The sequence below is a fragment of the Artibeus jamaicensis genome, unplaced genomic scaffold (assembly GCF_021234435.1).
Source record: "Artibeus jamaicensis isolate MK-2021 breed Jamaican fruit bat unplaced genomic scaffold, CSHL_Jam_final scaffold_369, whole genome shotgun sequence".
Lineage (NCBI taxonomy): Eukaryota > Metazoa > Chordata > Mammalia > Chiroptera > Phyllostomidae > Artibeus > Artibeus jamaicensis.
The window spans coordinates 9,653,789-9,681,375 of NW_026522042.1; the positions used below are offsets into that span (position 1 = coordinate 9,653,789).

At 48.2% G+C, this 27,587-nt stretch overlaps 1 protein-coding gene across 4 annotated transcripts in view; it reads left to right on the forward strand.

Moving 5' to 3' along the window:
* Positions 1–27,587, forward strand: part of LIFR (LIF receptor subunit alpha) — a 65,006-nt gene that overhangs the window by 16,378 nt on the left and 21,041 nt on the right. For 2 of the 4 annotated variants that reach the window (XM_037129015.2, XM_037129013.2), the window contains exons 2-9: positions 5,316–5,475; positions 7,320–7,440; positions 10,375–10,514; positions 15,743–15,906; positions 19,813–19,987; positions 21,985–22,239; positions 25,765–25,894; positions 26,515–26,681. In XM_037129015.2, the coding sequence (XP_036984910.2) occupies positions 5,334–5,475; positions 7,320–7,440; positions 10,375–10,514; positions 15,743–15,906; positions 19,813–19,987; positions 21,985–22,239; positions 25,765–25,894; positions 26,515–26,681 (1,294 nt within the window). In that variant the 5' untranslated portion in view covers positions 5,316–5,333. Of the gene's footprint in view, positions 1–1,642; positions 2,064–2,104; positions 2,328–5,315; positions 5,476–7,319; positions 7,441–10,374; positions 10,515–15,742; positions 15,907–19,812; positions 19,988–21,984; positions 22,240–25,764; positions 25,895–26,514; positions 26,682–27,587 lie in introns of those variants that run through there. The other 2 variants (XM_053657186.1, XM_037129014.2) reach the window with 2 other exon arrangements.

A 27,587-nucleotide genomic window follows, 5' to 3' on the forward strand; every position in this document is an offset into this window, starting at 1 on the left:
GGGGGGGACAGTCGGTGGCCATGGGCAGGGCTTCCCCTGCCAGGCCGACCAGGCGGGTGGAGCAGCAGCAGCCTCGGGAAGACCGTCCGCCCTGGGGCGATGCACTCACTTCTGTTGAAGTGATGGCTTCACCATCAGCAGATGGTGACGCTGATCAGGGACAGGCTCTCGAATTACCAGGCAAGGCCTCACTGGAGTGAAGAAGACAGAGCTGGTGGAAGGTCCCTGAGAAACAAAAACTCTGCGTGGCAGAGGGCGACCAACTCCCTGGAGACGCAGAAGAGTGTGAAAAGGACGAGAAGGCTCGGTTTGAACTGCGGTTCCTCTGGGGCACCAGCTGCACAGTCCACAACGGCATATTCTCATCGCACGGCGCGAGTTCACTGTCGGTCTTCTGTCCTCCCCGCGCCGTCAGAACGCCCACCGAGGCAGTCTCAGAGCCCTGCCTGGACTCCGGGCTCCTCGGTGCACCCACCCTGCCCCGCCCGGCCCCGCCCCGCCCCGCCCCAGGTCAAGAGAAATAACTAGCAGTTCCTTCTGTGAAGTAGTCAGGTCCAGACAACCGACCTGGCACATTAATAGAGGTTAAAAAATAACGCATACCAACTTAGGAGAGACGGCCACACGTGTGAACTCTTTGGGGCCGTCGTAGCTCCCTGGGCTTTGGAAACTGAACACTGCCACCCTGGTTTCCGTTTCTGCTCTGAGTTTGGACGGTGCTTGTGTTTGTCACAGCAACCAACGAATACCCTTTCCTGCCCGTCACTAAGACATGACGTCATTCGAAGGCCAGTAGCTGCCCCAGCTGGGAAACGGAGCTGTCCTGAGCTCAAGGTTCTGACCGTGTGGAGCACACACCACTTTCTTTGCTTTGGAAAGTTAAAACCGTAATGTAAACACTCAGTTCGTTTGCTTCTTTGCCCTGGGGCTCCTCAGTGCAGGGTTTGGGAACCACAGCCCTGACTTAGGTCCCCTGCTCACAGTACTTGGGTTAGTACGAGGCCTAACACTCAGAGCATAGAGCACGGACGTAAAGTTGTGTCTTGCTATTTTGTCTACCCACTGGCCAGTTGTCCATGTCTGCTCAGTGCCAGGCGCTGTGCTTGGACGTGGGGGTGGGGGCAGGGGCTAACAGTGACCTCTTCCCAAGGAGTTACAAGCTGTGGGAGGAAGCGATGCCTTCGGGCAGGGTCAGCAAACAAGTAGGGCTTGGGCTGCCTCTGTGGAAGCTGCTGTGGGGAAGCAGCCCTGGGCAGTGCTTAACGGTGGGCCTGACTCTGGCCTGGTAAAACTGTTCACAGAAGCAGGGTGGGTGGGATTTGTCTCCTGGGTCCTAGTTTGTGCAGCCCCGCCTAGGGCTGTGGTTGAAGCCCCGGGGAGGCAGAGGGAGCCCTCCACAGGGAATCCTGGAAGGGGCTGCAAAGGTGGCGGTGAGCTCTTCCACCCCCTGCCTGCAGGTTCCCAGGTGAACCGAGGAGGGTGGCAGGAAGCAGTAGGGAGGGAATTGCAGTCAGAAGGGAAATGTGTGTGGATACGGAGTCACAAGGGAACCCAGCAGCTTGGAGAACAGTATCTGTTTTAATGTGACCTGAATAAGATTATGGGGGGGTAACTGGGTTGAAACTCCAGTTTCATGAATCGTTTTTCTCATTGTTTCGTTTTCTACCTCGTTTTGGGGGTGAATCACATCTTCTGGTCGCTTCCAGAGAATGGGTGCGTGGCCAGTTGCTGCCCGCATAGCTCATTCCTTGCACTGCCCTCTAGGCATGCAGCAGGAGACAGCGCTCCTCCTTCTGAGAACTAGCTCCTGGAATTCTGTAACAACGTGTTCTCTCTGAGAACTAGCTCCTGGAATTCTGTAACAACGTGTTCTCTCTGAGAACTAGCTCCTGGAATTCTGTAACAGCGTGTTCTCCGAGAATGCATCACTGGTGGGAAAGAAGGAAATTCTGACGATGTTGCGAATCGGAAGGGAACAGATAAGTTTCGGGTGTGTTTGTTCATTTGTGTTTCTGGAAATACGTTGGAAGGCAGGCTCTGTCCATATAGCGTTTTGGTCTCAGGTAAGTCCACTTGGAAGTTCCGCAGGGGAGAGAAAGCAGGTCTGTACGGGCAGCGTGTGTGTTACCTAAGTGACTTGCTCAGTTTTCTCCGTAAACGTCAGGACAAAGAAAGGCTTCTTTATCACCCGCCTGTTTTCAGTTAAGCAGGCATTGGCGGCTCTGCCTTCGACTCTTCTCTACCTGCTGCTCACTGGCCTCCTCGGACGCGCCCCTGATCAGTGGCTCTTGCTGGCACAGACCTCTGCCTGCTGCCTGCCGGCCGGAGTGAGTATGCAGCTCACGGTTGGGAAGCTTCTCTGGGGCGCCTCCGCTGCACTGCTGGAGGCTGGAGCCGGAGGATTAAGTGATTGGCCCCCAGCCCCACCCGAATCGATACTGGAGCCAGGGTGCCGGACGGTGTGGTCCGAAGCAGCACCTGGCCCAGAGCTGGTCCTCGGACCCTGCCCCACCCTGCCAGGCCACTTCTCTTTTCCAGAACAACTGTCAGCTTGTAGTGAGGGACTGCCTCACTTTGAGGTAATGGTTAGCCAGCTGGTGAATATGGTTTGTGATTATTTTCATCTCCTTCATTCAGTTATTCCTTTACACTCGGCGGAATTGTGTAACATTAACAATGGGCATTTTAGACATTCCAGAAGTATGTTTCCTCTGTGACAAGTACTTCCAATGGCCGGGAATCGACTGGAAAGTTGCTCGTCCAGAAAGCAGCCGAGCACTGAGGACGTGTGTGCGTTCGGCCCTGTGTGTGTCTGGGTTCTGATCGCTTCAGCTGCTTGGGACTCAAGGCCTTGGTTCCTGGCAGCTCTCTGCCTCTCTGCGGACGACGTTTTCGGTTCTCTTATTGGGCTCCGGTCATTTAGATGTTGGTTTTCCTTTCTCCTGTCGAGTCCCTGTTTCTCACTTCTCCTGTGACATTTTCTGTTTTTGTCTTCTGTTTTTAGAAAGATCACTCAACATTTTTATCTTTGAAAAAAATGTACTGTCGAGCAGTATGTTTAACTTGCAGGAGCTGAGTTTATTCCCGACTCTTCCTTTTTCCTTCTGCTTTAGTGGCTGAGCTGTGTTTGCCGGGAGAACATTGCTCAGAGGCATTTGTCTGCTGGTTGTGCTTTCCCTTCCGTGTTCCTGTTTTCCATTCTCCCCGTGTCCTCGGGGGTAACTTTTACTTTCCTTTTGGTTGTCCGGAGCGTACTGAATGTCTCTGTGATGCCCCGGGCACCGCACATGCAGGGGTGGGCAGGAGTTGGTTTGTAGTTGTGAATTTGCGAAACGACTGCAACCCTTCTTGTATCGTTATTTATCCATTGATTATTGTAGTGTCCCTGTGTATCTTTTGTCCTTTTCGTAAACTGCATTTCTGGCCACTGCACGTTTTGTGGTCCGTGGTTGTCTGTTCCACATAAAAATGAGCCGACGTTAGTTTCACTGACCAGGAGTGGTCAGTACGTGGAAGGCCTTGTCGACGGGTGGGCTTCATTCAGCGAGAGCAGGTGGGGGCAGCTACTGTGCGGCCCCTCAGTGCCAGGCGTGCACGGCGGCCCCCGGCACCCGGGACGGTGTCAGCTGCTCCGGGTTCCTCGAGTGTTCCTCGTGTCTGTAGGGAGAACACAGCGAAGTTGACTTCTGTCAACCTTCAAATCCTTTAGTTTCAGCCCACAAGTCACTGCCGCCTGCTTCGTGCACTCTGAGGGGGTTGAATGGCACCCTCCCCACTTTTGCTGCTCTTCCAGCAAAGCTGTCCCTGCTCTTTATGGGATCTTCCTGCACCTCCCACCACACACCAAATACACAACACTTTGTGTGCTTGGCGTTCTTCTAAGCCTGGACTCCTTTAATCTCCTTTAGTCTCCACAACAAACCCATGTGTGGTCCCCACTGCACAGATGAGAAAACCAAGGCAGGGAGAGGTCGAGGTCACACAGCAGGTGGCAGAGCCGGGGTTCAGACCCCGTCTGTGTGTCAGGCAGCCCACCGTCCTCCTGCCTGCACGGCGTCGGTGAGACCCTCCCCCCTGCAGCAGAGCCTCTGCTTTCAGAACCGAGTCCTCGCCTTCGCCGTTCTCCCGGGACGGTGGCTTCCCTGCCTCCGCCCTGTCCCCCACCCCACTCCCACCCCAGGGAGTCTGTCCTCCACGTAGCAGCCAGAGAACCCATCCCAAAGTGCCCAGCAGATCATGGATCGCCCTGATTAAAACACCACGGTGGCTTCTCATCTCAGCCCTGTCACCCTCCACACCCTGCCCTTGGCCCCGAGGCTCCTGTGGCCTGACCAGCCCGCGTCTCCCTCCCCTCCCCAGAGATTGCCCCCATCTTCGGGTCTGGCACTTGCTACTGTTGCTCTGTCCCCTCATCTTGTCATGGTCCTCTCCTCGTCAGTCAGATCTCAGCCCACGTCCACTCACGCACATATAGGCACGGCACGCACACAGAGACTTCTGGTTTTTAAATCACATGTTTAGGGCTGTGCCCCCCCCCCCCCCCCCGAACTCCAGTCTAAGGCCGTTGAGGGCAGGGACTTTGGTTGAGCATCGTGCCCCAGTGCCCGGAGGGGAGCTGGCACTCGATAGACGGCCACACCCCCTCCCTGCCACCCAGCGGGCCAGTCACTGCCTCCGCAGGTGTTCAGTGTCCGGCAGAAACGCACGCGGCCCGTCTGCCGGGGTCCCTTTCCCAGCACAGCTGCTATGACGTTCAACTTCAGTCGCCTGTGTGTCATTATCTATGTTTTTGTCACATCTGAAACTCCCCTGTATTATCCCCCTTTTTTGCTCTTTAAACTATTTAAATTTATATGAAATAGAAACTTTATATCACAGTGTCCATGAAAAACTGGTATTGCTTGTCATAAACACGTAGCTATCAAAGTCAGTATTAATTTATCAAAGTCAATACTAATTAATTTAAAGTGTTACGTGTATTACTTAAAGTTGTCTGCCAAAACTCCAGTTGTATGCACTGTTTTTCTATATTCCACTAGCAGTAGAGTGGAGAGCTGATAAACATGTAGAGTCATAATCTTGAACTTGAAGCCTGTCATTGGAAAATGGGCCAGTAGTGGACCCTGAGGCAACAGCTCAGTCTGAGTGCTGATGTCTGCTAAAGCCAAGTCAGCTTAAGCCTGGCATCTCCAAAGCTGTTTCTGTGCGGGACGTGTGCGCAGGTGTCCGGACCCACCTCCGGCCTCCGTGTGCACGGCACGAGGTGCATGCTCACAGGGGCTGGAGCAGCGTCTGAAACTCTCCTCCCCGTCTAGGACTGCCCAGGCCGCACGATGATGGACCTTGCCTCACGTCTCAGACGACCGTCCCAGAGGGTGGCCGGCGAGAGCAGGAGGATGACCTCACATTTCTGGCGGTTCTTATGGACGCTTGCTCTTCTCGGTCTGATGAGTCCCGTGAACAGCCAGAGGAAGGGTGAGTGAGTGGGTCCCAGAGAAGGGGCGGGCTGCCCTGCTGCCCTGGGTCTTCACTGCAGCCTTTGGGGCTGGGGTGGTCGAAACCCACTTCTTTGCAAGCTTTTCTCAGTGTGCTTTCAGTTTCTACTTAATGCAGCTCTTAAAGACAGATCTGCATTCTTTTCCCATTAAAAAAAAAAAACTAAGGTATAATTTACATACACTAAAATCCACCCTTTTAGGATGAAGAGCTGTGGATTTTGACAGACGCCTACTGGTGTCAGGACTCCCGTACAGCACAGGCACACTGAGCAGCCACGCCTCTCCCACAGGCACCACCCCCAGCGATCAGCCCCTCCCACCGGCACCACCCCAGTGATCAGCCCCTCCCCCGCAGCCCACACGAGCCTTCTGTCTCTGCAGGGCCTTTCGGAGCCCCCTGGAGCTGAAATCAAATCTCGCTCTTTAATGCTATTTGTTTTCATCTTACTTAGCTATGTTAAGAATGTTTGTGTAGATGTTACCTAGCTTATTTCTGTGAAACATTACCCGTCTGCCCCGGGTTTAGTTTTTATATCATTTCCATAATTAAACACATCTTCTCATTCCCCCAAGATCACCATTAAATAACTTTATTATAATTACTGGTAACTTCTGAGTGCTTCTGTTTTTGTTTTGTTTTACACAAATAGCTTTATTATTTATTGCTATAGTATATATAGTGCCAACTCTGGAAAAATTAGAGAAAAAGACCTTTTAAGAGACATTTGTATAGAAAAGTGATTTTCAACCAGTGAGCTGCCAGAATTTTTAAAACATGCAGTAACTGACTAGTCAGGGGCACTAACCTCTTTTCCCTCAGACTGTCAAGTAAAGAAATGGCAACAGCCAACACAACAGTAGCCGTCAGTGTGAATGAGTCAAAGTTACATCTATTTTCGATATACTGGCAAAACATAATATATTTTTTGGTGTGCTGCAGAAGTTTGGTAATTAGTTGATGTGGGCCATGAGGTGAAAAGGGTTGGAATTTGCCGAGAAGGTCTGAGCTAGAACACGGCCTTTGCACTCTAATTGCTTTTCCCTCCACTCCCCTTTTCTCCCCCCATGGCCTTCTTCCTCTCGCTCCCCTCACTTTCCTTTGGGAACCAGTTCTCCACCGTGTGGTGCGTACGTGTTCCATGATGTAATGTCATTTTATAGATGTGAGTAAGTACTGTCAGATCGTAATCATCTAAATTATTTGTTACTTTTCAGTTGTCCAGGCCCACATGAAATATATACTTCTCAGATACTTGTGTGAGCTCATTACTGTATAAATTTAATACGCTTCATAAAAGTCTGAAGGCTGGTTATGGGATTTCACGTAGGCGGCAGTCCGGGAGCCAGTGGCAAGGCAGCAGCCGTGTTCACGGCCTGGGGAGGAGGTCATTTTTACCTGGAGTTAGGCTACTGCTCATTTCTGTGTCTTTTTTTTTCTTTTTTCTGTAAATGAGGCTTTTGGAGATGAAAATTCTCCCAGGCCCTTATTTTGTCCCGTCGCTGAATCAACACAGGTGCTCCTTCTATTTGTCTTAGTTGCCTGGAAGTGGAGTTTTTGATAGAAGCCCAACAACCCCTAAGTGATTTAGCGGTTGGCCCACTCTATCAGGTTACTGTCGAGCTTTTTTAAGCCACAGCTACAAAAAGAAACATAAAACCGGTCACCTCCTGTGACTGTAGGTTCATCTCAGCCTCACAGAGAACACGGCCCCTCCGCAGCCACTGATGCTTGTACTCCAGATTGAAAACAGTTTAACTTACTGACTGCTGACCATGCAGCTGAATGATTAAGCGGGGGGTGTGTGTGTGTGGCTTCTCCAGCTCCAGGGGCTCCTCGAGACTTGAAGTGCACAACCGCCAACCTGCGAGTGTGGGACTGTTCTTGGAAAGCGCCATCCGGAGCGGGCCGCGGCGCTCTTTATGAAGTTTGCATTGAAAACAGGTAATGGAAACGCTCCTATTAATCTACAGCTATCACCTACAAATATTTGTGCTCTTTAATTTCAGAGCATAGGAATTTTGTTCTGTAAATTTTTTAATGAAATTCAGAATCTTAGCTCTCTTTTCCTAAAAATTCTGCATCTTTCATCAGTCAAGATGGTAAGGAACCTTTCTCCTGGCCAAAAGGTCTGTTCTTTTATTATGTAAACGGGGAGTAGGTACCACCCCTCCACGGTGCTGTGGTTCTGATGTGTCCACCCACATCAGTTAGGTTGAAGTTTCGCCTGCCCCAGCCTAACAGAAAATGTCAGTAATAGCGGCTGAACAGGTAGATAGTCATTTGCTCTCACGTGTGAAGCCCGGAGTGGGAGTTCCAGGCTGACCTGGTTGTTTATGGCCACAAGAGACCCTGGCCCTCGGTCCATGCTGCTCTGCTGTCTTTGGCACGTGATTTCGTGGTTCAGGATGAGGCTTGAGGAGCAGCTCTCGTGTATGCATTCCAGAAGGCGGGGAGGAAAAACGCTCTCCTTCAAGGAGACTTGTGAGAAGAGAACCTCTGCTCACCTTTCACAGGCAGAGCTTAGGCAGACGGCTGAGCCCAGCTGCGTGGAGGCTGGGCCACGCTCGCTCCTGGCAGACGGCCATGGGCCCAGACAGATGAACGTTGCATTCGTGTCAGTGAGGAAAAGGGGGAAGTGGACATTCGGAGGCAAGTGGCAGACCGCTGTACCCTCTCCGGTAACCAAGGAGTCGGCCGGACGCTCTGAAGTCTGGGGCCGAGGCCCGTGGGCTGCCCTGACCTGCTTTCCTGGAGGGCCCGGCATTGTCCGAAGGATCCCGGGTCCGCACGCCCTCTCCCCGGCCAGGCCCGGCTTGCCGACGAGTTCTGGGTGCTGATGTGAATTGACCTGACTGCGTACTGCAGGGCCCTCAGCTACTCTCTCAGTCAGCGTTCGTTTTCAGAGCATTGTTCTCATCCCTGGGGTCGTCTGTCAGTGTGGATGGTTTGGTTTTCAGAACAGCTCTCTATTCTCTTTTTTTTATTTTCTGCTCCAGTTTGTGTTGTCTTGGGTCGGCTGGCACCCCCGCCCTGGTCTCTTCCTCAGGGCCCCGGCCCAGGGCCATGGGGGTGGGCAGAGGGAGCCCCCCGGGAGAGCTTCTACAGCCTCCTTCCCAGGCTGACAGCTGCGACTTCCACGCAGAGTTCCCTGCAGAAGAAGGTGCCTCGCCCTGCCTCGCTCCAGAGGAGCGGGGAAGTGCAGCCCTACTGTGAGTCCAGGTGGGGAAAACCTCCAAAGTGGGTACAGAGCGCCACAGGCCATCCCGAGAAGTTGGTGCTGCTGCCTAGGAGCTCCCAGTGGGCAGAGCTGACCACTCTGCGGTTCGGCGCCCACAGGGATTGCACTCCAGGGGCCAGGGTGCACGGCCGGCTCCGAGGCGCTTCTTGGAGGAAGCGTGCTTGGGGCGTGGGACTCCTTGGTTCTCTCAGCGGGAAGAGGACTAGAGGACCTTCCAGGCTGAAGGAACACTGGGCACAGTGTCTGAAGGAGTGGCACAGCTCGGTTTAGGGCATTCGGGTGCTTTGATGCCAGAGGGGAGGCCCCCAGGGAGCACTGCAGCCCTGCGGCACCAGGGTGCTTGGCCCTGAGGGGGAACTCAGCCAGGCAGGAGGTGGAGGCGAGAGTTTGTCAGTGAGGCAGCGAGACACAGTGGGCTGCGCTGCAGACAGTGCCGCGTCTCCCCTAACAGGTGAGCGAGGGGGACCCCGGTGGCTCCAGGGGCTGAGCCTGTGTCTGCAGCTTCTGTGCAACATTGCCGGTTGGGGGAAAGTGGGAGAGAGACGCTGGGGTTCGCCCTAACCATCACGCGGTGTATTTCGTGGTCTATTTTCCTCGCGTGGTGTGAGTGAACATCTGTGGTGTGCACAAGCTTTTGATGGGACTCTCACCTCAGGCGCTGAGTCTCACATGGCTTCACTTCTGTCTGCGTGTTTGGTCCTGACGCCTCGTCCCCGTAGTGGTTTTGTGTTGCTGACACCAAAAGAAGCCTCCCCTTTGAACCGAGAGATGAGCGAGCCTTTCACGTCCTCAGCCCTGCGTGAGCACTGTGCACGGGCCCTGGTAGGCGCTGGCGTGGGCCACGGATGCAGGAGCCGCCGAGAGGCCCTTTGCTCTAATTAAAAGTTTTGGGAAGTCCTGGCCAGTGTCGCTCAGGTGGTTGGGGTGTCATCCCGGCCAGGGCACACGCCTGGGATGTGGGTCCGTCCCTGGTCTGGGCGTGTACGATCCACCGTGCAGGCGGGAGCAGGAGGCCATCAGTCAGTGCTTCTCTCTCTCCCTTCCCCCTCCCCGCTCTGTAGAGGCAATTAAAACATGCCCTCAGGTGAGGATAAAGGAAAAAACATTTATGGGAAGTTAGACCTGTTTGTGAGTAACAGTAAAACGAATGCTGGTGTCTCCTAAGGACCCGAAGGGCCGTGGAACCGCAGAGGCAGTGGGTGGGGAGCTGGGAGCCTTCGAAAGCCGTTGACCGGAAAGGTTTGTGCAGTGAACCGGGGGCCCAGACAGAGGAGCCGGCCCATCGGGGCGTGTTCTTAGGGGCGTCAAGTGGCCAGTCTCTGTTCGATGTGAGGGGTGTTTGGTTAGGTGGGCGGGTACAGCCAGAGGGGAGGCTGCACAGGGCACTTGGGCGCGGTCGGGAGAGTGAGCCGCAGCCCTGACTCCAGGAGAAGTCAGCTGTGTCACTCGGCATTCTCGCACAGTCCGGTGGTTCCTCCCTCCCACCTACATGGACGCACTCACCATTAGCCTCTCTTTTTCCAGTCTTCAGACGCAGTATGCGCATAATGCGTTTTCCAGTTCATTTTGTGTTACGTTTTAATGGAAATGACACTACATTTTATCTGCCGATTAAAATGTGGTTTCTTCTATTGCAGGTCCCCTCCATGTTATCAATTGGGGAAAACAAATACTCAAATCCCATCTCTTCTACCTGGTGATCATGAAATAACGATAAACCCGCTACATGATTTTGGAAGTTCTATGAGTAAATTCGTACTAAATGAAAAAGATGTTTGTAAGTATTTGAAAAGAAAATGGGCTTGGAAATCAGTCAGAACAGTGCCTCTGTTGGTTCCGCAGTGCGTCGCAATTGGCAGACATTGGCCGTTGTCCTGATGTTCAGTGGGGACAGGGATGCTCTCGCCCTCCCCGCGGCCCTCCCGTGAGCGGCGGAGCCCAGTGGTGACGCAGGCGGACGCACACGGCCCTCCAGGCCAGCGGCTGTTGCCTGGATGCAGAAAGTGACAGCGGTCAACACAGCAGTAGCTGTTGGTGTGAATGAATCAAAACCATACCCATTTTTTTTGTCAGATTGGCAAAAATTATGTTTTTTGGTGTGCCACAGGATTTCAGTAGTTAGCTGGTATGTGTCATGAGATGACAAAGGTTGAAAATCCCTGCTCAAGTCAATCGAAATAGGCGCCACTGAATTCAGGGTCCTTCCCTCAGTTGGATGCTTCCTCCTCGGTCCCTTTGCCTCGTGGACCCTGCGCAGCCGTCAGAATTTCTCAGGTGCTCCCGCTCCGGGCAGTAGCCTCTGACCACCTGTCTCAGAGGAGACCCAGTTCCTTTCCCCTCTGGCAGCCTGCAGGTCCCCTCTGCGGCACTTCTCATGGTTGCCTTAGTAACCCATCCTGTAATTAGGCTCCGTCAGGCGGGGACTGTGCCCCCACACCCCCTCGGCCACGCCTTGCACACGGCTGGCTTCTTGTGTGAGCGTGTTGAGTGGACGTCCCAGGACGCGTGCTGCACGCAGACGGGAGACTCGGAGCAGCCCAGGCCCACGGGGAGGGAGGCTTTGCCCCGGGCCCAGACCTCGAACACCCCAGGAGTCTCCACTCTCAGTGGCGGGGCAAACAGCTTGGGTGGCTTCTGACCACTGTTATGGAATTGGCATCATGATAATATTACGACGAGTCCTAGGAGGATGGCTGACTTTGAAGCAAAGGAAAGAAAATACAATTACCTTTGCAATCTGTCCAGTCTCACGGAGGGATGCTCGAGGTCTGTGTCTGAGACAGTTTGAAAGGCGATAACAAAGCCTGCTCTCCCCCCACCCCCGAGCTACATGTGGGGCGGTTTTGTGCAAGTCAGCGTGGTCCCAGCGCCCAGGGAGAACCACCGTGAACACTCCGGTGTGTTTCCTGTGTGTAGAAATGTAGACAGTGAGCGTCACCTGTGATCTGCTTCACAGAAGACGCAGGCAGGTTCCCCGCCGTTGTCTCAGCACGAGCCGCAGGCAGCGCCTCGAGTGGAGCCGCGCAGTCACTCTGCAGCGGTTGGTTGGTAATGTCAGGGTCTTTGTTTCCCGTTTTTCAGCATTACAACCAGGGCTTTAGTGAACAGCTTTTTGCACAGAGGAGTTTCTGCATCTGTGTGATGTTTCCCTTAGGCTAAATTTCTAGAATTGGGAATGCTGCATTAGAAAATGCACTTTTTATGTGCGTTTTCCGCACATAAATCCCACTTCTTATGACTTTTAATATCCACTGCCAGTGGTCCCCAAATTCCGAATCATTCCCACGGTCGTCATCTCAGAGAGCGCCTGCTCCTCCCCGTCCCGGCCGGGCCTGGGGCGTGTCCTTCGTGGTCCTGCCACTTCAGTCTGCCAGCCTCTGACTTAGAGCACCACTGTCTTTGCGGTTCTGTGGTTATTTTAAAATGAGCAGTCATTTTTATTTTTTCTGAATAATCTGTGTCCTTTGTAAGGTTTCTCATGCTTAAATTATTGTTTGTTAATTCTGTCGTATTTGCCACAAATATTTTTCCAAGTTTAAAATTTTAACTTTGCAGTATTTTTCACGCCACAGGTTTTCATTTTTACATAGTCTCTTGCTGCTTTCCTTCATGAGTTTTTAGTTCTGTGTTCGTGGGTGATTTCAGTCTTTAATTCACATGGAATTATTTTGTAGTGTGGCAGGAGGAACGTAACTCAATTTTACTCCAGGTTTAAAACACATTTCCCAGGACCCCGTCCGAGGGCCTGCCTGCCTCCTCCGCAGGTTCAGAAGGTTCCATCTGGGAAGCTCCTTCAAGACGACGTTGGTGGATGGAATTAGAAAGGCAAAGGCAGATCAAGAGAGACTCTAGCTGACTTATGTAGCAGTTTGTTTTTTCTGCACATGATGTAATTGGTAGCATTTTTTATTAATGGCTTGATTGTGATTTTAATATGAGACTACCGGTATCCCAGTACTCAGATGTTACTACTGCTGGGACAGCCCTGAAAAAACAAATTGAAAAGCAGTTCAGGTGAACACGAGAGAGGGAGGCGTATGCACCAGCAAATGCTTGGGCCCCTGCTGTGTCTGGGGAAGCTGCGGAATGAGAGGCGGCTGTGCAGTGGGGGGCCTGGGGTCCTTGGCAGTGTGCCACTAAATATGAGAAATTAAGTTTTCTCCAGATCTTAAGTTGCTTTCAAAAGTGCACATACAAAGAAGCAAACAAGTTATTTAACACAAATGCATACACGGACTAAGTTTCTGGTTGACAAGGGCAGGCACAAGCGCAAGTCTTTCTGAGAACGTTGATGTCTGAGTTCCTTATCATCTGAGACTGGGGCCCCGGCTGAGGCAGGACACCTGCTCTGGGGTTCCTGTGAAGGAGCTGGGGGGCACCCCCTGCTGATATTCTAAGGCAGAAAGAATGGAGGTTTGAGGGAAGAGATGCTCTAGCTTTAAAAAAATAAACAAATGGGGTTGATGGAACTTTTTCCATAGCTGAAAAGGTCCGAGTTTCTAGAAAGCAAGTTACAGTGCTCTCAAGTGTCTGTTTTAACCGGAAAGCAATAGAGATGCTGGTGGTTTCTGGGGGCCCCGGGAACTTCCCACGCGTTCTGTAAAGAAGAAGAAAGTGCGCACGTGTGCTCCTCTCATTCTTAACGATTGCCTTCCGCCTGCAGTCCTGGGTATGGCTCGGGTTTTGAAGAGTAGCCCCCTGCTTTTTTTTTTTAATTTTTTAAAATATATTTCATTCATTTATTTTTAGAGAGAGGGGACAGGTAGGAGAAAGAGTGGGAGAGAAACATCAGTGTGTGGTTGCCTTTCATGTGTCCCCTACTGGGGACTTGGCCTGCAACCCAGGCGTGTGCCCTGACTGGGAATGGAACCCATGACCCTTTGCTTCGCAGGCCTGTACTCAATCCCTTGAGTTACACCAGCCAGGGCGCCCCCTGCTTTTTAGATAAAATGTAAACTGTGTGCTTTCCGGGAAGGAAAGCCTTTTAGTGAATGAATGTTGCCTTAGTAAAATACTCCCATGTTTCGTAATTTTGAAGTTACTACATTTTGATAACTTGAAACATTTGAGAGAACCACATTCTTGGAAGCCTCTGCTCTGTGTGGCCACAGTGGCACCTTGAACTTCCGCTCTCTTGGCCTGAAAACGGCTCCCGTCTCCTTGGGTGCTCCGCTTTTAGAAGTGGCGCGTCCCACCCGACGTTTCCCTGGGGACGCAGCCTCCACGGCCCTTGTCTCATGACTGTGCCACGCGCCTGTCCTGTTCAGCCCTGAACACCCCGTGCAAACCCACTGTGGGGCGCCGTGGTTGGCAGAATGTAGTTAAATTCAGCGAGGGCTTATGTTTCAGTTCCCAGATGAATTCATCCTATGGGTTTGTTCTGTCGTTTCTGTGGTTGAGCATATGCCGCTCCCCTCCAGCCGGGACTTCATTTCGTTGGTCCCTGAGCTTCGTGGGGAAGCCGCCAGGGTGGGTCCGAGGCCTGAACGTGTGTCTGTGCATTTCTTAGCTCCCCATTGCTTCCTGTCATGGGCGGCCAGGACATCCAAGGAAGAGCCCAAGGTTCTCTGGCCTCACACCAGAAGCCTGGTTCATAAAGCAGAGCAGGCTCCTGCCTTCCATGGTTCCTACCGATCCCCCCAAATCCAGCCACTTGTCCCTTAGACATGGGGAGACTGAAAGATTTTGAAGGTTCCCTTGCTTTTTCTGCTACTTTCTCTCCACCTTCCGTGATGCAGCTGCAGAGCCCACTGCCTGCCAGCTCCCCCCATGTTCTTTCTCGAAGACTGACAGTCCCCTCACCACAGTCCCGTCCCCAGTGTCACCGGCCTTCTCTCTCTCCTGCGAATTCTGGTTTTTTTGCCTGGATGACAGCCCATCTTTTGGTCTCAGTGATCCTGGATTTTCTTTCTTTTTTTTTCTGCTTCTGTGCCCTTCTTTCTGGAGTGCGGTTTCTTCAACATGTCACTGCCTACCATGGGCCCCAGACAAGCTTTGCTGGTTTATGTCTCTGTGCTCACCCTCATTTCTTCAGCCAGGAGGCCTGGGCAGGCCCCTCCCGACTCTGTCCACGGTCTTGCCCCACCGCTGCCTGCACACGAGTCTGGCCATGGCCTCCTCTCCCTGACACGTGGGCGCCCGCAGCAGCCTCCTGCGGCTCTGCACAGTGGTCCCCGAGTCCTTTTGACTTCGCGATTTTCTGGGCTAGGAGTTTGAGGCGGTCTTAGGTGTTTGCCTTCCTTGTTATTCTAACTAATCCTTCATTTCTCGGATCCCGTCATTTCTTTGTTTCTTTGAAATGCCCTTCAGACCTTGTCCTGTCTTTCCCCTGCCCCAGCGGTCTCTTACTCGATCAGCCGGTCTCCGCCTCAGTCCCCTACAGACGAGTAACAAACCACCACTCACCTGGCTCCTGGGAGGACTTCCAGATCCGCACCTCGCCCGTTGGCCTCCTCCCTCCGAGTCTCTGTCTTTCCTTTGGTCTTAGTATTTACTGATGCCTGTAACCAGGAATAGCCCCTCATGTCCTCGTGTGAGGGACGTCCCCCAGCACAGGGGGCTCTGACACTCTTGAGATTGGGGGGGGGGGGACTGCTGAGAAAGCACACAGAAAGCTCTAGCAAAGCAGCCTTTCCGTACTCTGTGTAGGCCATTTTTTAGGCCCGACCTTCGGCCATGCACAGGAAGTTCTGCTGCTCCCCCTCTGCTGCTGCCTGCTGGTAGGTCCCTGGCCAGACAACACCAGGGTGGTGCTCTGTGGGCGAGAGACAGCCAGCTGGTGAAAGCCTTGCTCAGGTGTGGCTGAGGGGTCACTGGGAGGTGCTTATACAGATAAATTCACAAACTTGCTCCTTTTTTTTAGTAATGGATTCAAGAGTTTGCTTTTAATCCTTGATTATTTTTTGATCAAGAAGTAATAGAGTTTAAGATGAACTGACTAATGGAATTGGCAATGTGAAAAATCATTACTTATTTTATTAAGTTATATCTTTTCCCCTTTTGAAGCCTTCATTCCAGACACCCCGGAGATCTTAGACCTGTCCGCTGACTTCCCGACGTCCACCTTACACCTCAGGTGGAGTGACAAGGGTTCTGTTTTCCCCCGCCACTCAAACGTCATCTGGGAGATCAAGGTCCTTCGTAAAGACAGCATGGAAGTCGTGAAATTAGTAAGTCTGAACGAAGCAGTTTTTTTTTCCTTGACATTGAAGAAGCCCAAATATGTTTTAAAACGATTTTTAAGGCCGCTGGGTTCCAGAGTCTGTGCTTTTAACCACTGCAATTTATTTTATGCAGTAAGAATATATATTTTTTCATCTAAGATGCCCTCCCTTTCACCTATCCAAACTGAACCTACATTTCAAGACTCATGTAAAATCCTGCCCCTTGTTTTAAAGCCTTCCCTAATTTCCTCAATCTAAAATGGTGGCTCTTTTCTTGAATTTCAACGGTAATTCTTGCCTGCCAATCCAGTTTATAGGTAGATATGATATAGCTCCATATCATTGTCCTAAAATTATTACTTATTTAAAACTACATTGATTTACATGGCTTTGTATTATGGCTTAACATTTTGTGTTCTGTGTTCTGACCTATTTATTGGTTTAGGGTAACTTCTTGAAACCTTTTTTTCTCATCTGTAAAAGTAAGGCTAATATTTGCTCTAGTTGATGATAAGTTGTTTATAAAGCTGCTAAACAATTACTAGCAGTCATTACTTCCTTGGTGGGGTAGATTTATTTTTTAGAACTAACTCAGGGATGCTAGAATAAGAGGCATTCTCTTTGAAGTGTGAGTGAAATCCACCGTGAATGAATGGAAGCATTATTCTAAAGTCATATGACTAATTCATAAGAATGTGGCAAAGGCAAGGTAGTAATTCTCGACTTTTGGGAATAGAATCTTTGAAGAAAAGTCTTTATATGGAGAGATAAAGCAGGAAGTTTAAAGATCAGTAATACTGTACATCAGCGTTTTGCTAATCAGTTTCATTCATAGTGTCTTCCTTGGTAACCCGGCACTTCCTGCGCATGCGCGCAGCCTCGCACGCAGCCGCAGAAGCTGCCTGTGGCTCCGAGCTGCACGTGAACAACACCTGAACAACACCTGGGTGTTCCGAGGCACCTCCTCACCTCCTCTAAATTTCCTGTCCCTCTTCGTTTTGAGCCATGCTTTATTAACTTTGCAAACAGAAGATAAAAATTTAGTGCCCTGCCACCCCCACCCCGGCCCCTGGGCACACACACGCACCTGTCTGCGTGCTCTTAGGCTCTCTGTCTCCCGCACTTCTTTAAAAACCTTTTTCCATTACTGTTGGCTATAATTTTTGGAAGACCAGTATTTACTGTTTGTATTACAGTTATGTAAACCCTATTTACAACTCAACCAAGTAGTGTATACTGTTCTCCCTCTTTTCCTTCCTTGCTTCCTTGCTTGCTTTCTTCCTTCCAATTTCTTGTAAAGCTCTATATTTTTAGTTGTATTTATCTGCTTCCTTAATTCAGTCCCAAGGCCCCTCCAGGTTCTGTAGATCTCTGTCAGAATGTTCAGGCATACTAGTGTTTTTATCGATGATGTATTTGCGAGCGAGTCTCTCTGAGGGCCTTCCGACTTCTTTCCCAGCCCTTTCACGAGGGCTCACACAGAGCCTGACGAGAGTTGTGGGCACAGAGTGTGGGGAATGGTTGAGGATTCTCGGGGCCAGAGGTGTCAGCGTCCTCAGCTCCCACCAGTCCCCCCTGGGTGGGCAGAGTCAAACCCCGGTGCACCTGTAACCCATTCGAGACAAGTGCCTGTGTCATTCGGCACATTTGTCAGGTCCTCGGGGGTTCCACGATCATCCAGGGGACTCCTTTCACCTTTTTCTTTTGACAGATCCACTTTTCCTGAATTTCGTGTTGCCCTTTTATTTCTTTTCTTTGGTAAAAGCATATATTCTAGCAGTTATTCGCTGGTTATTATAGATACTCTCTGCTATTTAGAATGGTAGCTTACAGATACATTTTATTTTTTAATCTTTAAAAAAACTATTGATTTTAACTACTGAAAAGATGTGGAACAACTGGAATTTTCATACACTTCTGGTGGAAATGTAAAATGCTATTGGATGAATACACTGAGACCTGACGTTCTTAAAAATGTCTTTATTCTGCACGTACCCATGCTTGCTAGTTTAGCTGGGTATAGAATTCTAAATTGTCTCAAGATTTTGAGGGCATTGTTCAACTTTTTCTCGTTGTGGCTCTGTCTTGATCTGTTGTGGGGGATGGACACTCATTTTGGGCCCTTTCAGTCTGAAAAAACATGTCTCTCAGCTTGGGAAATGTTCTTACTTTACGTCTGAATTTCTCATATCTGTTTTCTATTTTTTTTCTTAGAACCTCTGTTTTTTTTTTTTTTTAGAAATCGAGCCTTCTATACTGGTTCTTTAATTGTCCTGTCATTCCTGCTTGCCATCTGTATTTTGCTTTATTTTCTGAGTAATTTTTCCTAAGCTTTATCTTGCAGTCCTACTGTTGAATTTCTATTAATATTTTTAATTTACAAGATATCCCCATTTTCGTTCTCTGTTCCTCTGAAAAATGTGTCCTGTTCTTGCAATGTCTCTTCTAATCTCTGGGGGTATCAATAATTTTAAAAAAAACTTTTTTTGTACATTCTGCTTCTTTAAAGTTTTTTTTTTTTTTTTTTAATTTTTTGATCTGTGACTTTTATATTAGAACTTCTTCTCCACTTTCTGGTCATCTTGGTTGTTGCATGTTTAACTGAGTGGCTCTTAAAATACAAGAAAAACCCAACAGAAACTTCTGTTTGCTAGACAAGGCTTGTTGACTGGAGCTCATCATAAGTACTTAAAATGGGATATCCAATTATCAATATTATTTTAGGAAAAAACTTAATAATATTATTTTAGTTTTTATATTGACCAGTTCATATGCCCCAAAAAAGTTTGTTTAGACTACCCCTGGTGAATATGAACTTGGCCATCACTGCCCTGAGCTGAGTAAAGGAAGAAGGCAGGAGTCTTACTCCTGCCTTAAGAATGCATTGGTTACCAATCCCCTTATTTTTTGATGCATTATTCCTTATTCTCAACTTCCCCGAGGTTCTTCATTCCAGAAGTATGCTGTTTCACTTTTCTAGCGCATAAATCTGCATCCCTCTGCCAAGGTCAAGAAGGGTTAGTGCTTTGGCAGCATAGAATGTGAGAGGAGATCTCTTCAGACAACTCTGCAGCGGTCTTTCTGCTTGGCGCCTCACCTTCGCTGTGCATTTCCGGGGGAGCCCGGTGCCGCTCCTCCCTGAGCCCGGTGGCGGGCGTGTCTGTGGTAGGGATCCGGTTGTGCTGGCTCTCCCGTCCGAGGCTTGAGATTCAGCTTTCGCAGGTCTTCTGAGTGAGTTCCTGTATCCAGCTGCTCTCCAGCATCTCATTTAATTGGTGGTGGTTCTCCTGTGTTTTGCCCTTGTGCATTTACACCTAAAGACATCTGTGTACTCTTATTTTAGAGAGATTTCAGGAAGTCAGAAAAAAAGAAATGCTTAAAAAAAATCTGTTGTCTCTTTTAGTAGATCTTCAATATTTGGTTAAAATTATCCACTTTTCATAACAGATTAATATTGCATGTTATGAAATGCGTATTTAAAAGTAAAAATTTAAATATACAACACATACACATTAAAAGCAAATTCAGTCTATATTGGTGATTTATTTTGTTTTGAAATGCTGCTCTCTCTTTGACTTTAATTCTTGGATGTACAAATCTATTATTTTTTCTCCATGACAAATGGAGATCATTTTCACCAATGGCATATTTTCTTGTAGACTGTATTCAGTGTTTTGGAATATCCACACTTGTTATAAAAATGCACAGGAGTGGGGTCTGATGTTGGAGTTAACATAAACGAGACATGGTTATCGTTGCTGTAATGCTATGGTACCTCGTAGGAAGCCGAGATGGTTTTATAAGAGGACAGCCCTTCACCTCACTTCGCTGGCCGTTAGGTGCAGTCTGAAGGGACGCGGAACGTACCGCTGCTGGGAGGTAGAATGCTGTCGTGTCTTGTCCCTGCTGCAGGTGACCCACAACACGACTCTGAACGGCAAAGACACTGTCCATCACTGGAGCTGGGTCTCCGACATGCCCCTGGAGTGCACCACGCACTCTGTGGGACTCAGATGCTACGTCGATGACCCACATTTCTCTGGTCGCAAAGAGTGGAGCAACTGGAGCCCCCTGAAGAACATTTCTTGTAAGCTACCATTATTTAATGAATTTTTGTTTCAAGTGAATGAGATCAACCTTGCCTCAGGGTGAGATTTAGTTTAAGCTTTGAGTTCTCGGATCCCCATTTGTCTGTATGAGGGTCACCTGGGGATGTTCCAAGTCCTCCGTCCCAGTATTTTTTAAATTGATTTGTAGAAAGAGAAAGAGAAACATTGGTCTGTTCCACTTATTCCTACATCCATTGGTTGCTTCCTGTACGTGGTCTGACCAGAGATTGAACCTGCAACTCTGTGTACCAGGACAATGCTCTGCCCAGCTGAGCTACCCGGCCACAGCCCATCTCTGTGTGTTTTCATTTAAAAAGTCTGAGATAGGCTTTGGGAATCTGTATTTTTAAAGAACTTCCTGAGCGATTGGATAAACATCCTGGTTTGAAAATCAATGTAGTAGACATCCAAGAACATCTAAAATTTTTGTGTAGGTGGTAATGAGGTCAAGTCTTGTTTTTTTTTTTAAGTGCCCAATTTGTCATCCACAGAGGAGACCCTGTGACCTACAGTTTTTGCAGAGACACAGGAATTTGCAGATATGCCCCAAACCATCAGTGCATTGAATGAAACTCATTTGCAGGTAGAATGCTGGCAGTATGGGGGAGGGCCCAGCAAAGTACTGACAGTGAAGCAGAATTTCAAAAAGACGGCCGATCATTGTAGATTATTCAGCTTAGGGACTCTGCAGAAATGGGTCGGAGGAAGATGGGGCTGGAAGCAGGTAGATCAGTAAGGAGAAGCTTGTTGCAGTGCAGGGAAGAATAGTGCAGGCGTGACTAGGACACTTGGGGTTGGAGGTAAAAAAAGGTGCAGAAACCCTGAGGAGACAGAATCAGAATCGGTGACACTGTGTTTGGTAAGGGAGAAAGGGAGCCAAAGACGACTATTAGTTTGGGCAGCTGGTGCAGCTTTCCACTGAGACAGAAAACACATAAACAAATTAAGTAGGAAAGACTCATTTCATTGTTCATGCCTCGAGCTTGAGGCACGTGTGAAGTGTCTGGATAGCGAAGTCTCATAGGCAGCTGGAAACGCAGGTGTGGCGTCCAGGTGATCAGTTGGAGCTGGAGATGCGTGTTTGAAAAGCATTAGTGTGTATGCGATGTGAAAATTTTTTAACCCTGGAGGCTACCATGACTCAGGGAAAAGGGAATGGAGACCAAGGACGTGCTCCTTAGAAGCTTTGTGTCCTCGGGGAGGAAGGAAGAAAGTCCAGTGGAGCAGACAGGCAGGCGCCGGAGGACTGGGAGAAGCCGGGAGGGCGCAGTGAGGGACCGGGGAGAGAAGGGGGTTTGAAGGAGGAGGACTTTAGGCAGCCTGCCGGGAGCCGTGGAAGTCAAAGGGGAAGGCTGCTCAGAAGCAGGCGCTAGACTGAGCCATTCGGTCAGCGGCCACTTCAGTACTGCGGTTGGGGCAGGAGCCAGAGTGCAGCCTGGGAAGGAGAAAACAGGTCAAAAGGAGAGTGCAGGTAATTTAAAAGACGGGCTGTTTGGGAGAATAAAAACGAAAGGTAGGCTTTCAGCTGCAGAGTTGGGATTAAAGAAACAGTGCTTTTTTAGGATATGGGGTACTCATACGTTTATTTAGGCTTGATGGAAAGTAAGAGGTCTGCCCTAAATACATAGCATCATTTCAGGGGCATGGAATTATTTAAGATCAACACTTTTTCTTGGTGTTGATTTTTCACGTGTGGATGTAAACCCATTGATGGAATTTTTAGAACTTCTGAGACATTAACCTGTGACCTTAGACATTGACCTACAGTCCCTTCCCCCACCATCACTGCACTGTAAGTAAATAGAATCACACACTTCACTTCTTGTATATGTCTTGCTCCTTTGAAACCTGGGGGACAAACCTTATCTTCAGGCCACTCTTACTACAAAGCACCCCAAGTATGTTTTGTATACACTGGGTTATTTTTATGGTAAAAGATTTCTGAAGTATTTGTAATTTTTCTTGATCTTTCTAGGGTCTGCTGATTCTCATGGCAGGGTTTTTCCTGTAGACAAAGTGATACCTGTGGGCTCAGATATAACATTTTGTTGTGTGACTCTTGAAAAAGTGTTATCAGCCCAGATCGGCAGTGTGAAACGCCCCCTCATTCACCTTGACGGGGAGAACGTCGCAATCAAGATCTATAACATTTCTGTTTCTGAAAACAGTGGAACAAATGTGGTTTTCATAACCAAGGAAGACATTTATGGAACAGTTATTTTTGCAGGATGTAAGTACAAATTTTTTTTTAAAGTTTCTATCCATCATTTTGTGCTCTCTCTGAAACCCTAAATGCTTTTTCTATGGAGGGGCAGGGGTGTGAGTCCATTTCTTTTTTATTCTTTTATTCTTTAATATAAATGATATAAAAGGCACCGGAATTTTTACTCACTTAAAGGTGAGGTCTAAGCTTGTTTTGTATGTGCATGTGTCTGTGTGACTTCCAGGCTTTGTAACAGGATTTGAAGCATTTGACTGCTAACTTGTAGTTTGAATTCTTGGTTCACAGCTTTGTTGAGTTGGGGTAGTTAATGTACAGTATTTACGAATCCTACCTTCTTTAGTAATCATTTCATAAAAGTTCATTTTCTGTATAATTGTAGCATGCCCTTTTTAAAATAAATACCCACATTAAAGAAATTGTAATGATTTTGCATAAAATCTTTTAGCAGCATAATAGTATGTATATTTTCAACTTGAAAAAAATCTTTCGGAGGAGGGGGTAGCTGGAGGACTCGGGTGCGAGGATGCGTCCTCTTGCGCTGCGCCGTGTGGGCGCTGCCCCAGACGCAGGCAGCTTTTCCAGGGCGGCTGCTCCAGCAGTTCTAAGCCCACGGGGGGCAGAAGTGGCTGCGGGAATGACCCGGCCAGTGTGGCCTGCGCCCAGATCACCCTGTCTGTTGAGTTCTCTGTCCCCTCCCCTGCAGTGAGTCAGATGCCGTGGCTTTATGTCTCCAGCTGCCTGTCCTCTGCATTCCACATTCACAGGCTCTGCATGGGATCTGAGGGGCTCATGAAATGAAGCGTGTGAAACATAGTGAGTGGGTTCTGTGAGTTTTCTCCCCCAAGCTTAGTGATTTCCTTCCGCTCTTGTACAGTTCTCGGCTCTGCTCCAGACCAGCGGCCCTCGGCCTCCTTCCCGCTGCCACGGGAGCCAGGGTGGGTGGCCGATCTGCTTCCAGGGGGAGTGGAAGACCGAGACTAGGTGTCTGCTTCCAGGGGAGTGGAAGACCGAGACTAGGTGTCTGCTTCCAGGGAGTGGAAGACCGAGACTGGGTGTCTGCTTCCAGGGAGTGGAAGACCGAGACTAGGTGTCTGCTTCCAGGGAGTGGATGACCGAGACTAGGTGCACGTAGTCTCCTTCCGCCTCCCCAGGGACTCACGTGGATTCATGTGAGGGTGAGGGTCACGTTCACATTCAAACGTCAGAAAATTAAATTTTCCTTCCTAACGGTATCTTAGGGAACGACTTGCCATCTGAGTTGAGACCCAGTGGTACAGGGAGTGAAGCTGCCTGGCTGGTGATTCTGAAGAGGGAGGCAGCCGCCCGCGAGGGGGAAGAGCAGCGTGAAAACGGGGAGACGAGCGCTCACAGGCGCTGGTAGTGGAGACAGGGCTCCAGTCCTTTATCACTTGTAGGTTCAGATACCGCTCAGGGTTTGAACGCTCAAGAGCGGCTGTAGAATTTCCCTTCCGAGGGCGCTAGTTAGGAACTTACAGCCAGGTCAGCAGATGGTGTGAGTCGGGAGTCCAGATTCATTCACTTTGTTTGCCCTTTAGGCATCTCCTAACCCACAAGGCATTGAAAAGGCTGAAAGGAACGCGAGCATCAGCTTGTCAGCCTCCCCCTGTCCACACACATCCTTCTTCCAAACCTGCCCCGACTTTGGTTTGCGTGATGTTGCCTCCGTCGTTGCAGGTCACCCAAACCAGGGACACGGCACATCCTCCACTTAGTTGGGCCTTCTTTCTTTCGTCTTAGGGATGGGAGGTCTTGCGTATCCTTTAGTAAACTTAAAAGATACTCCTCCATGTTTGGTGTTTATGCCAATAAGGGTGCCTTTTTTCTCTCCAGTTTATTCTTGTAATTGAAAATAAATTCATTATCTAGCAGACAGAATAGTTATTTATAGTACCTGTTAGTATTCATGCATATGCTAATTTAATCATAAGCCAAATAATTGTTACTAACAATTATTTGGGCAGTAATCATTCAAGTAAGTTATATTTAAATTTTTATTGTATTTTTTCCATTACCATTTAGTCCCTGTCAATAGTGCCGCTTCCGTACTCAGTATTGACCTTGATGTTAATCTTTCATCATATTTAAGATACTTTAAAATAATGCACTGTGACGTAGGATTAGAAAATGTAGATATTTATATCACATGTCAAATTTTATACTTTCATTTGAAAATATTTTCATAAAAATGGCTTCAATTTTAAAAATACAGTTTGTTGGTACACAGAAATATATACAGGTCATTTATAATTAGCTTGCCAAGCTTCAGTTGATTCTTTTATAAGTTAATTTCTTTGAAAAGAAAAGAAAATCCGTACATTAGCTTTCAGACACCACCCTCTCATGTTTCTCTTCTTTCTGTCTTCACTTCCACTTCCGTCTAGTTTGCTCCTGTTATTTGGACTTTAAGTATTTCAACCTAATGTATCTGCCAAATACTAAAATAATAAACATTTTAAATATACTAAAAAATTTGGTATGTCATTTTAATAAAATGACTTAACATTTAGCCTTAGATTTGAAACAGTTTCTAAAACAAATATGTCGATATCAGTTTATTATCCAGTTGTTAGACTATCATATAATGCTTGTCACTCCTCCTGGCATTACCTAAAATATCACTGAAGGACATTCATTATTCTTATCTCTGAAGAAGGTATGTGAAGTTTTCTAAATCTTGGTTGATGAACTAAAATCTGATTTAAAGTTTTAGTTTTTTAAAAATAAAGTTACAGGATTTTTCAACAAGTAGATAATTATTTTTTTAAAAGCTTATCTTGCATGCCAGAGAGTTTGGATAAATGGGACAGGAGGAAATACCAGCTTCTGTGTATGCCCGTTAAACACGGTCACAAATGTATCAATTTCTGTACTCGTGTCAGAGTGCAGAGTTTCCTCCTCACTTTCCATCACAGACACACTCAGAAAACACTTGCTTTCTCGTCCTGCCTGCACCAAGTCAGACAGTAGTTTTAGTGACAAGTGAAAATGACAGAAGAACAGTAGTCACTTTGCATACGGGGAGATGCAGAATTTTACTGAGAATTACTCTGGAAATAATAGTCCTGGTAACTTATTCAGGAACTCTGAAACTTACGACGTATGTTGACTTACAATGTGATTTGGTACTACTTTGCAAGTATATATTGGTGATCTGTAATAATACTTTTAACTCGTAGATTTTTCTGACTTTTTGGGTACACCTCCCTTTGAGAGATTTGGCAGATTCAAGTAGTGTTTAAGGGGAAAAAAGTGATAGATAATTTCTTCAGTTTGCTAATAGGGAGTTCTCAAATGAGCTAATAGTCACTCTTTAGTATATTTTAAACTATCATTTCTAATGTAATAGTAATTTTAAAAACATGCTATAGAATGGTAATTCCTGTATTGTTCAAAAAATAAAATATAAACAGTACACTATTTCATTTTTAATGAACATTTAGGAGACATGATATTTGCAGGGAACATATATGTTAAAATAAGTACCTCCATTTTCTCCCTCTTTCCTTTTAGATCCACCGGATATTCCCCAAAAACTGAATTGTGAGACGTATGATTTAAAAGAGATTATATGTACTTGGGACCCAGGCAGACCAACGGCACTGGCGGGCCCTCGCGGCACAACTTACACTTTGTTCGAAAGGTACAGGTGACCGGGAAAGGGTGTCAGGCAGACAGTGAGGCGTCTGTCAGAATGACGTCTCCCGACACACGGAAATGCTCCATCTCTCTCTTTTTTTTTTTAATATTTTATTTATTTATCTTTAGAGGGGAAGGGAAGGAGAGAGGGAGAGAAACATCAATGTATGGTTGCTTTTCGTGCGTCCCCTGCTGGGAACTGGCCTGCAGGGAACTGGTCTGCAACCCAGGCATGTGCCCTGACTGGGAATCGAACCTCGATTGTCTGGTTCGCAGGCCCGCGCTCAATCCACTGAGCTACACCAGCCAGGGCTCCATCTCTTTATATTATCAGCTAACGAGTGGTGTAAAAATTGGGTGTATACTATCAGTACTGCCACTTAGTGCGTGCAGACTCCATTCGGACAAATGTAGCCTTTTCACGGAGCCTACAAAGCCTCAGATATAAACAGAGACTGTTTGGTGGCTGGTTATTTTCTTCCCTGAGTATGTAGCGCATCTATAATTACAAAAGCTTTGAAAACGTTAATTATCAGAAATTCACCCACTTATTTTTCCTGCACTACTTATCACTTGCCGTTTTGATGCTGTTTTGATATTATTTATTACTCTCTTAATTCACAGTTTTTCTGGAAAACATGAAGTTCAGAGACTTGAAGGGTTCATAAATGAAAGCTGTCGGTTACTCTTTCAAATCCTTCCAAATCAAGAGCTCTATAATTTTACTTTGAGTGCTCACAACCCCCTGGGCCAGTCACAAACACGGATTCTAGTGAACGTGACCGAAAGAGGTAAGCGGCTGCACGAACCAGCACCTTACACACCTGCGGAGGTGGTGCGAGGTCTCGAGATGAATGGAAAGTGAGCCTCCAGACAATGTTTTCCTGATTATTTTCTTTATAACTGCCTAATGTTAATCTTGTAAGTTCTATTTTAAAAGCTTTAAAATATGTAATTTCAGGTGCAACATTTTATTGAACCCAAGTGAATTTTTGAAATATTCATTTACATAGAAAGCATCAGTGGCTTCATCTAATACTTTATTTCTGAGAAAATTTTGCCCAATCTCTAAGGACTTTTTACTTTCAAACAATTGTAGGTGGTTGCAAAAACTAATAAACGAGAGCTCTCTGCCCCCTCACCTGGCTTTCCCCGGGGCAGCGGCTCACGTTGCTGTTGCTCAGCATCCAGGCCAGGCCACTGACCCTGCTCAGCACACACCGGTCTTCACGTGCATTCAGTTGTGCGTGTGTGTTATGTGTGTGTAGGTCTGTGCAGGCAGATTTACGTAAAGGTTCAGGGAACCCACGCAGTCAGGATACCGGACTGGTCTGTCGCTGTGCCTGCCCCCACCCCCGGCACACACACCCTGTTCCCGGACACCAGAGATCTGTTCTTCCTCCCCGTTGCTCTGTCATTCTGAGATGCAGTGCACATGGGGTGGGGCAGCATACAGCCTTTGGAGGCTGGCACTTTTTACTAAAGGTAATAATAACCTTTAGATCCATCCAGGTTGTCGTACGGATCAATAAGCAGTGCAGTCCTTTCTATTGCTGATGAGTTCTTCATTTTGCCAATCTTATTAACACAGAGCTCAGAATAGAAATGCAGTTCGGTGCAGCCCTTTGGCATGCGTTCCCGTGGCTGTTCCGTGGGCGTCGGCTCCATGCTGGCTCTGCAGCACGGCAGCGACTCAC